Below are 10,536 nucleotides of genomic sequence, written 5' to 3'. Positions count from 1 at the left end.
TGCATTTTCATTTGGCACTGGCCTCAAATGTTCTATGACCTGTTCTGAGAAAGAGGATCTTCAGTGAGGGTCAAAAATCCTTGGAGTTTCCCTTTTGGTGCAGCGGGTTAAGGATCCAGTGTTATCACTGCAGCAGCTCTGGTGGCTGCTGTGGCGTAGGTTTGATCCCTGGCCCAGGAACTTCTGCATGCCGAGGGTGTGGCCCCCCCCAAAAAAAGGGAAAAAAATACTTCTCCTGGAGCTGAATGTGCTCACACAGGTGCACACGCCTATGCTCTCCACATTTATATCACATGCTGTCCACTCACTGCACACACAGGTAGAGTCTCCCTGTGTTCTGCCATATCTCTGAGCCTTCACTCCACACTGGCCCTGCTCCCAACTCCCTGCATTTGTGACGGAGGACTTTCTCTGACAGGTGGAGTCCACATTTCCCATACAGCAAGCAGCCCCAAGGTGCCAGCAAATTAACACCTCCATGAGAGCAGCCCTCAGCCAGTGATTGTGGAAGTTGGAGGATCAATACTCCAGCTTCCTTGCCCTTTGGGTGGGATGACTCTGAGGTGTGTGCCCTACACTGCCTCCCAGAGGACTCCCAGGGGGATTGAGTTCCACTTGCTTCTTAGTCCAATAAGCCTGATAAAACACTCTTTCCAGGCTGCCTTCCTTTTTCCGTGTGGCTTCCTTATTCCCCAGCTGATATATCTTGGCATCACTGCACAAACTACTTGCACTGGGATTCTTGTCCCCAGGTCTGCTTCTGGGCAATCCCAAAGTGAGACAGAAGGCGCAAATGCAGATGATTCATGGACACAAACTTTCTTTATTGGAGGTCTGTGGCTAGTGGGATCATTAGAGGTAGCCTCCTTTTGGATCTCCCTGAGGCCCTCCTGGCAGTTCTTGGTTTCACATTCTAAAAAAGACAAGAGAGTGTGAGGTTTGGGGAGGGTGTTAGTGCCCCTGGGTCTGCCTTCCTTGTGGGGGGACCCTGCATGGATGAGAAGACAGGAGCGCAAAGTGAGGGGAGGGTACAACCCCAACTTCAGGCCAGCTTAATGAAATACAGTGGCATTTGGAAGGTAGCACTAGATCATACAGGGATGATTATAGAGGTGTTTTGGTGATCAAGGTCAGGGGTTTGGATGGGGCCATCAGGCTGAAGTTGTGCTGACCAGGCCTATATTGCTCCAGCATAAGAGTTGTCATCAGGGGCCAGGGAGGATGGGGCTGAGACTGGGTTGGGCAGAGGATTGCAACACGGGGCTAAGGGCTGGGCCGAGGTTGTGCAGGGAAGGAGGTTTTCTGTAGAGGGTCATTGGCTGGGCCAGTGTTGTGTGGACAGGGATCCTTCAGGTAGAAAGCAGGTGTGAAAGCAAGGTTGGGGGTCTGGGATGAGGTTGTGCAGGCAGAGGGGCCTGGTGAATAGGCTATGTTGGCAGCAGAATGATCGAAGTATGGGCTTAGATTGCCTGAACAGATGGTTGCAAGGGAGTTCAGGGGCCTGAGTGAGGTTGCAGGAAGGAGTGAGGGGACCTGCCGAGGTTATGCAGGCCGGGGTCAAGGGCCCAGCTGAGCTTGTGTGGACAGATGGGCCGCAGGCCGAGGTAGTGCGGGGGTCGGGCACTCACCATGTTGAAGCGTGGCCAGGTGCGCAGCATGTTGAAGAGCGCGTCGCCAGGGCAGTCAGTGCGCACGAGCTGGCGGTGGCCGAGCAGCGCATAGTCTGGCTGCAGGAGGCCGGCGCGCACAGCGCAGTGCGGGAGCTCATCTCGCACCGCGCGCAGCGCGGCCTCAGAAGGCAGCTCCGCAGTGTAGTTGCCTATCAAGGCCACGCCGAAACCGCGGGAGTTGTGGCCACGTGTGTGCGCGCCCACCCAGTGCCAGCCACGGCCCTCGTACACGTAGCCATCTGAGCCCACCACGAAACTACCGAAAAGAGAGGGAAGCAGGCATGCAGCTGCGTGAGGGAGGCCCCGCCCCTTATCTGGCCCTCTACCCCCCTTTCCGCGCCTGTGTCAAGGGCCACCGCCACCCAAGTCTCGCCCTGACTCTACCCCGACCAATCTTGTCCCATTCCTCCACCAAATGCCACCCCAGAAACCGTCCAGTTTCTCTGGATCTGCCCCTCAATGTTGGCCATGCTCCTTTCTACCCAGCTCCCTCCCCACTGCCTAAAGCTCCTGCCCAATTCAGAATTCTTTTCTGTTTTAGGTCATATCCGGTCACTGCCTGGTCCCAGACCCAGCACCTACCACAGGTCCTGTTCCGCTCCCGAGTCCGAATTCCTTTCTCAGTTCTCACTCCAGACTTGAGTCCCACTTTGGGCTGTTTCTGGTCCGGGTTAAGGCCCGCCCCTTCCCAGTCGAGGCCGCGCCCCTCCCCATTTTGGCTCCACCCACTCCCAATTCCTCCTCTTCTTGCCAGCTTTGCTCAGGTCCAAACCCCGCCCCGGGCATCAGGCTCCGCCCATCCAGGCTCTACCTGGCACCTCCACGCGTTCCACCCTGCAGGTTCCCACTCACCTGTAGCCAATGTCGTCCCAGCCTTGCGTATCCTGGTGGAAGCGCTGCATAGAGCGCATGTTGGCGGCGCAGAGCGCGAAGTCCGTGCAGGGTCGGGCGGGCACATATGTGTGATGTATATACAAGAACCCAAGTGGCAGCTTCAGTGGCTTTGGGCTACCCCGGTATGGTGCCGCGCCCCAGCGGCAACGTGGGTGGATAGCTGGGCATCCTGTGGGGAAGGGAGTCCGGAGCCAGGGTCAGCGAGGATTTCTCCTCCTGCTACCTGCTCCCACACTAGAGCTATCCCTCCAGCTTCCTCCTAGATTTGGGAACAGTTCAGTCTCATTCCACACTGGCTCCAGTTAGGATCTTACTTAACTAAATCCAACAGCATCTTAGTCCTGTTGGCCTCACAGCCAAAGCCCTTATTGCCCTTTTCGAAATCCTTCAGTCCTAGATTCCCCTGACCCTTCTGGCATTGAGAATCATCTGTATCTGTGCAAAGGAGTGTTACAGGGGGTGGGGGCCCTTCTCACCTAGGAAGGCCTCAGTGAACTCCTTGGCGGCATGGGTGGCCACCTGCGCCAGCTGTTCTTGGCTCATGCCCTGCAGCTGAGGGTGTGCAGGCTCCAGCCTCTGCAGCAAGATGAGGGTCCCCCATACCTGCTGGGTCAGATTGGGGGTCAAAGTCAGAGCAGCTCCGTTCTGCCGTCGGAAGTTGCTGCGAAGTCCTGGGTCTCCAGCTACCCCAGCTCCGTAGTACTGGTTCAGCAGGTGGCTGAGGGGTGGCCGGGGCTCAGGAACCTTGCTCAGGTAGTCACCAAGGAGGGCCCCATCCAGGGCACCATTAAGGAAGGCCATGGTGAGGGGTGATGCCTCAGGGTCCAGGAGTGTGAATGTCCGGGGAAGAGAGAGCTGGTCCCAGCAGCCCTCAGTTCCCAGTCCTGAATTGCTTTCAGTCTGGGCACCCTGGAGGAAGTGTAGGCCCAGGTCTCTGGCCAGGGTGACCATGAGGAGGCTGTCCACAGTGGTTGGGGACTTGGCTTTGGTATCTGGTGAAGAGGCTTGGACATCTGGAGAGGTGACTTGGACACCTGTAGAGCTGGGTCTAACATCTAGAAAGGTAACTTCGGCATCTACATCTGTGTCTCTAACATTTGGAGACAAAGTACCAACATCTGCAGAGTTGACATCTGCAGAGGTATCCTTGTGTGCTGAGGAGGTGGCTTTTAAATCAGGAACTGTGGCTCCAATGTCTGGAAAGGTGGCTGTGCTGTCCAAGGGCAGGTTTACCACCCTGTGCCCCTGCAGCCCTGCCTCCAGCCCTGCCAGAAGAGGCTCCACAGCCACGGTTGAGCCATCAGGTGCCAGCACCACTCCGTATTCCTTCCCGTCCTGCACACCATGTCTGGCTACCTCCTCAATCAGGCCTTGAAACTCTGGGCTCAGCGAAGGAGGAGCCAGCTTGGCAGTCTTGAGACTCTGCCCCTCCAGCAGGAAGCGAGGGAGGGGATTGTGGGCACCAGAGCCTTGGGCTGACAGCAGCCACATAGATGCAATATGGCCGGCCTCAGTGGCTGGTGACTTCTGCTCGAGCTCAGCCAGGGCCTGGATGACAGAATCCATAAGCAGGGGCAGGGTCGCTGTGGGAGGAGGGATGACATTAGTCTAGTGGCCCAGCACCCCCTGTTCCTGAGCCCACCCTTGCTGCTTCTACATCTTCTCAATGCCCCCAGCTTTTGTGATGTCTGATACTGTCCTTGTCTAGATGAAGAAACGGAGGTACAACAGCAGGTTAAGTTGTTTAGACTGTCAGTGAGCAATGAGGAGCCATAGACGGTTCATGAGCAGGAGAGAGACACAGCCAGGTGGGCATCCTAAGATTGCTCCTTTGACTGCCATGTGGAAAATAACTTTTAGGGGGACTAGAGTAGAGAAGAGGAGACAGTGCGGAGTTAAGAAGTGAGGGTGACTGTCAGGGTGGTGGCGCTGTGATAGGTGAGAGTGGGCAGAGTCCTTAGAAATTTTGAGGGAAAAATAACAGCTTTTTGTGATGGATCAAACTTTGGGAGATTTTAGAGGGAAATGTGTCTCAAAGGATGCTCAGGGAAGGGTGAGCCTATACCTTGTGGGAGAAATGTCAGTGGCTGAAATTGGAACTCAGAATTGCTGGGCTCAAAGCTGGAGTGGTTGTTGAATAATAGCTAACATTTATTAAACATTTACTATGTGTCAGGCACCATTCTAGGAGACTTATATAACTTAACCCATTTAATCTTCACAAGGATCCTATAAGCATGGAGAGGTTAAATTATCTACTTAAGATCACACAGCTAGGAAGTGGCAGAGGCAGGATTTGAACACAGGAAGTCTTAATCCTTACACTCTGCTGGAATCCAGGTTCTTCTCTAGACAGTTCATACAGTAATTCCTCTATAACTTTGTTCCCTCTGCCTAAAATGTCCTTTCCTGCTCCATCACCAAGTAAAATTATTCTCCTTCTTCCTGTCCTAGATCTATGACTCCTCCTCCAGGAAGACTTCCTGATTTTTGCTCTTCTGGCCCCAGTTTCTCCCCCCAACCCCTGTCCTGATCCTGTGGGGTTGGGAGTAGACTGGAGAATCCTTGAGACTGGGACCCCTTGGGTCCAACATCACCCTGTACAAGGCTGGACGCTGAAGGACAGCAGTATTTTTCTGCTGAACTCACAGTCCTGGCCCCAGGCCTCTTCCTTCTGGCTCACCTGTTCCTGGCTCCGGCTGCAGAAGCAATCCATACAGGATCAACAGGATACCCCGGACCACCATTGTGGTCTTCCAGTTTCCAGGGGACATATCTGGTTGACCTCAGTGGAGACCTCGGTGTAGCTGAAAGGAGACACGCATGGAGAATTGAGTTGTGCCTTTGGCTGCTGTCAAAGTCCAGTGGTGAATGACACGCTGCCTCTTGCAGAGCTGTGGGCGGGAGGCAGCGGGGGAATGTGTACAGAGTGCCCTGGCTCAAGGCCATCTGGATCTCAGGGGCTCCCCCATTCTATCCTCTCCCTTCCAGGCTGAGGTCAAGGGTCAGTAAGCCAATCCTCATTTCATAAGTGGCCTGGAAGAGTTCCCATTGTGGCTCAGTGGTAATGTACCCAACTAGTATCCATGAGGATGCAAGTTCAATCCCTGGCCTTGCTAAATGGGTTAATGATCCAGCATTGCCATGAGCTGTGGTGTAGGTTGCAGGCACAGCTTGGATCCTGCATTGCTGTGGCTGTGGCATAGACTAGAAGCAGCACCAATTTGACCCCTAGGCTGGGCAACTCCATATGCCACAAGTGCAGCCCTAAAAACCAAAAAAAAAAAAAAAAAAAAAAAAAAGGCCTGGAAACCAGGTAGTTCACACTCCAGCAAACTCTGCCCATTTCCCAGGAGAGGTAGACTGAGTTCAATCCAGCAATCCATACTTCCTATGGTGATAGTTCTATAGCTGCTGCTGGCCACCAGAGGGGCCTCTCAGGTGCCTGCCTGACTGGTAAGACTGGCTGTACTTGGGGTGGGGAGAGAAGGAGAGGCCTGAAGTTGGTGCCACCTCCTGCCTTCTTTGCTGCCAGCATTTCAGCCTCAGGCAGGGGATGGGTGCAGGGACCAAGGATTGCTTTTGCTGAAGTCTGCTCAGAGAGTAGGGGGACCTGGAGGTGTCACCTCTCATCCTGTTCCAGCTCTGGATCCTAAGCCACCAGAGGTAGCTAAGAGCAGGAATTGGATTGGAGCATTTGGGACCCTGGCTTTGTCCCCAGAGTTGACTTCTGGGCTCACCTGTGTTGGCAGTGAGGGGTCCTCCTCTTCCTCTGGTGCCTGTGGTGAGGTCCTGCTGAAGACAGTCCTCCTCCCCTTTATCTAGTGTCGGGTGGGATGGGCTCAAAGTGGCTGGGGCTGCCGTGTAAATTGCTTCACTGTGGACCTCCCATCTGGAAACTAGCCTGGGGATTTTCCAGGAGACCCACCAGGTTGGGCACTTAGCACAGGGCGGGCCCTGGGCGGGCCTGGGAATGCCCAGGCTGAGCCAGGCCTGGGATTCCCAGGGGCCTGCTCAGATAGTGTCTTCTTTCTGGGCCCCAGAATGGTCTAGAATAAAGCTGAGGGGCTCAGGGAGTTGGTTGCTAAAGCGGGTGAAGGGGGAATAGAAGTTACTCCCCAGCAGATTCTGAGGAAATCTCCTCCAAGTCCCAGTTTCTAAGGATTTGGGGTCAGGGGCTCTGCCTGGTAGAACCACATAGGGAGATGTGGGCTGTGTGTTCACCTGGAGCAGGATGAGAGTGAGGAGAGTGAGGGTGTAAAATTTTAGGTGGTGCTGAGATTCTCAGTCATCAAGATAAATAATATTTAATTATTTGTAATATTTTAATATTTAATTTATTAAATAAATAATATTTTTAAAAGACTAAAATAAATCCCCCAAAAAATCCATGAAGGAGTTCCCTTGTGACACAGTGGGTTAAGTATTTGGCATTCAGTCACTGGCCTGGGAACTTCCATATTCCATGGATGCAGCCAAAAAAGAAAAAAAAAATCAATGATGAACAAAATATCACCATTTTAATAAAGACAGGATCAGGGACAGTTCTGTGCTGAGACATATTAGAGTCAGAGGTGAAAGGAGAAATCAGGAGTTCTGATCCTGTCTTCGTGCCTCACTTGCTTTATCTTTGTCCAGTCCCTGCATACACCAGGGGTAGCCTCCAGAATGCTGCAGGATGACTGTCACATGAGATTCCCACTTAATGGTCACTTGGTCTGGGTGACCTTGATGTGGCATCATGGACCCTGGGTTTGTCCCTCTGATTCCCCCACTGATTGCAGCATGGGGGACCCTTGAAATTTTCTTCTTCTTTTTTATTTTCTTTTTAGGGCTGCACCTGTATCAAGTTCCTAGGCAAGGGGTAGAATTGGAGCTGCAGCTGCTGGCCTACACCACTGCCACAGCAACGCTGGATCCTTATCCCACTGAGCGAGGCCAGGAATTGAATCTGCATCCTCATGGATACTGGTTGGATTCGTTTCTGCCAAGTCACTACAGGAACTCCCTATACACTTTTTAAGATTTTTAATTAATTAACTAATTAATTAATCTTTTTAGGGCTGCACCCGTGGCATATGGAGGTTCCCAGGCTAGGGGTTGAATCAGAGCTGTAGCCGTTGGCCTATGCCACGGCCACGGCAACACCAGATCTGAGCCATGTCTGTGACATACACCACAGCTCACGGCAATGCCAGATCCTTAACCCACTGAGTGAGGCCAGGGATCCAACTTTCGTCCTCATGAATACTAGTCAGATTCATTTCCACTGATCCACGACAGGAACTCCCACATTTTTTTAACTAAAAATATTTGTTTATTATAGTTGATTTACAATGATCAGTTAATTTCTCTTCTATAGCAAGGTGATCCAGTTATACATATATGTATATGTACATTCTTTTAAAGCTGAAGTTAGTGGTAGGAGCTTGTGAAGCCAGGGACATGTCATAGATAGTCAGCATATCCCTTAGGGTCTATCTGGGATTTGTGACCTTCTGGAGCAGAACTTTCCTCCAGGAAACCTTCCTGATTACCCCTGTCTCCTCACCTTCCCCATTCTGGATCCCTAGCCCTGGTTTCCTATATTTGACCCAGGCCTGTCCATACAAGCCCTAGAGTTTCTCTGTCTGGTTCCATCTCCCCCAGACTAAGAGATGCTAAATCCTTTTGGGCTGCCCAGAAATGCCCACCACAGGTAAGGGACCAGCCTATGCCAGAGCCACAGCAATGCCAGATCTGAGTTGCATCTATGACCTACACCGCAGCTCACGGCAACATCGGATCCTTGACCCGCTAAGGGAGGCCAGGGACGGAACCCACAGCGTCATGGTTCCTGGTCAGATTCATTTCTGCTGTGCCACAATGGGAACTCCAAAATGAACCATTTAAAAGTGCATAATTCTGTGGCATTTGGTATATTTGCAGTGTTGTGCAATAATTACCTATAGCTAATCTAGTTCTAAAAGTTTCATCACCCCAAAATAAAACTCCATACCCATTAAGCAGTCACTTTCTTTTGTCTACCATCCCCTGGCAATCACCAATCTTTCTTTCTCTGTGGATTTACCTATTCTGGACATTTTAAATAAATGAAATCATACAATAAGGCTCTTTTGTGTCTGGCTTTTTTTTCCCATTGGGCATAATATTTTCAAGGTCTATCCATGTTGTAGCATGAATCAATCCTTTTTATTATGAATTATTCCTTTATATGGCTGAATACTATTCCCTATGGATGTAGTACAATTTATTTAAGTAAAATGAAATTTTTTTGGAACACATCCTTTCTCATTTGTTTATATGTTGTTGGCAATAGTTTTCATGCTGTAATGGCAGAGTTGAGTCCTTGCGATGGAGACTATCCGGACTGCAAAGTTGAAATATTTGCTATGTGGATTTTACACCCCCAGCTCCATTGAGATATAATTGATGTTTAACATTGTGTAAGTTCCAGGTGTACAATGTGATGATTTGATATATGTATATATAGCAAAATGGTTATCACAATAAGGTTACTTAACCCATTCATCACTTCGCCTCACATAACTACCATTTTTGGTGTGTAGTGAGAACTTTTAAGATCTCTTTTAGCAACTTTCAAGTATATGAAATTGTTGACTCTGGTCACCATGCTGTGCATTAGATTCTCAGAACTTATTCATCTTATAACTAGAAGTCTGTACCCTTTGACCAGCATCTCCCCATTTCCCCTACCCCCAGCCCTTAGCAACCAACATTCTACTTTCTGTTTCTATGAGTTTATTTTCATTTTAAGATTCCACATATAAGCAAGACTTAACAGTATATGCTTTTCTCTGCCTGACTTATTTTACTTGGCATAATGCCATCAATTTCCATTCATGTTGTTGCAAATGGTTGGACTTCCTTATTTTTTATGGCTGAATTGTATGAGTGTGTGTGTGTGTGTATACACCACATTTTCTTTATCCATTGAGAGTTGTTTCCATGTCTTGGCTATTGTAAATAACGTGACAATGGGAATTCCCACCGTGACTCAGTGGAAACTAATCTGGCTAATACCCATGATGACACAGGTCCGACCCCTGACCTTGCTCAGTGGGTTAAGGACTTGCTGTTGCCGTGAGCTGTGGTGTAGGTTGCAGAAGAGGCTCGGATCTGGTGTTGCTATGGCTGTAGTTTAGGCCAGTGGCTACAGCTTTGGGATTTGACCCCTAGACTGGGAACTTCCACATAGGTGTGGCTCTAAAAAAAAAGTGACAATGAACATGGGGTGCAGATACCTTACTGCGTAGTGATTTCATTTCACTCAGATTCATGTGGCCTTTTAATAAGGTTTGCTGACCCCTACTGAACCCACCTGGATTCCTATCCTCACTCTGTTTCTTACTAGCCAGAGAAAGTGGCTTAGTCTTGACCTCTCATATTGATCATCTCTGAAGTGGGAGAATAGTACCAACCTCATAGGGTTGAGAGTAGAAAGAGAAGATACACGTAAAATGCTTAGGATCATGCCAACATGTGGAAAGCATTCAAAGAGTAGTCATTTTTGCTGAACTCCAGCCTCCCCAGCAGAGGTTCAGTCCACAGGGTAATGTGTTATGGCCAGACTCCTATGTCCTAGACGAGTCCAGACTCACAGTCATGTATTATTTCTTCATCAGGGGCACCTGTCCAAGATAAGGCTTCCCTACTGGCCCCAGCCCCCCAGAAGCCAGCTGGGCCTTAGGGCTAGGCCTGGAGCCAGTCTGGAACCAGAACCAAATCATTAAATCCAGGGCAGGCCAGCCATAAGAACTGGTTGGACCTTTTTTTGTGGTGTGACAACCTCACAGCCCCTGGCTGGTGCTCTTGTACACTCCCTGGAGGGCAGAAGTTGACTTCTGTTACATCTTTCTGGGAGAGTAGAGGTGAGATTTAATCTCTCAGCACCTGGAACTGGAGAGGGGGAGTTTTGTAACAGAGAACACTGGATATTGTGGTGAAATTG

At 50.4% G+C, this 10,536-nt stretch overlaps 1 protein-coding gene across 1 annotated transcript; it reads right to left on the bottom strand.

Annotated features, from left to right (window-relative positions):
* Positions 1-802: 802 nt before the first annotated feature.
* PGLYRP2 (peptidoglycan recognition protein 2) lies at positions 803-5,405 on the bottom strand (the record flags this gene model as incomplete). Its single annotated transcript, NM_213738.1, is given in 5 exon segments — positions 803-913; positions 1,629-1,926; positions 2,523-2,733; positions 3,041-4,147; positions 5,248-5,405. Coding segments are annotated over 5 exon segments (1,797 nt in total). The 3' UTR covers positions 803-823.
* Between the last annotated feature and the right edge of the window lie 5,131 nt (positions 5,406-10,536).

The sequence above is a fragment of the Sus scrofa genome, chromosome 2 (genome assembly GCF_054392235.1).
Source record: "Sus scrofa isolate SSC_HxYL_T2T_F1_AM1 chromosome 2, Sscrofa_HxYL_maternal_Yorkshire_Landrace_v2.0, whole genome shotgun sequence".
Lineage (NCBI taxonomy): Eukaryota > Metazoa > Chordata > Mammalia > Artiodactyla > Suidae > Sus > Sus scrofa.
This window is presented reverse-complemented; position numbering and strand designations above follow the sequence as displayed.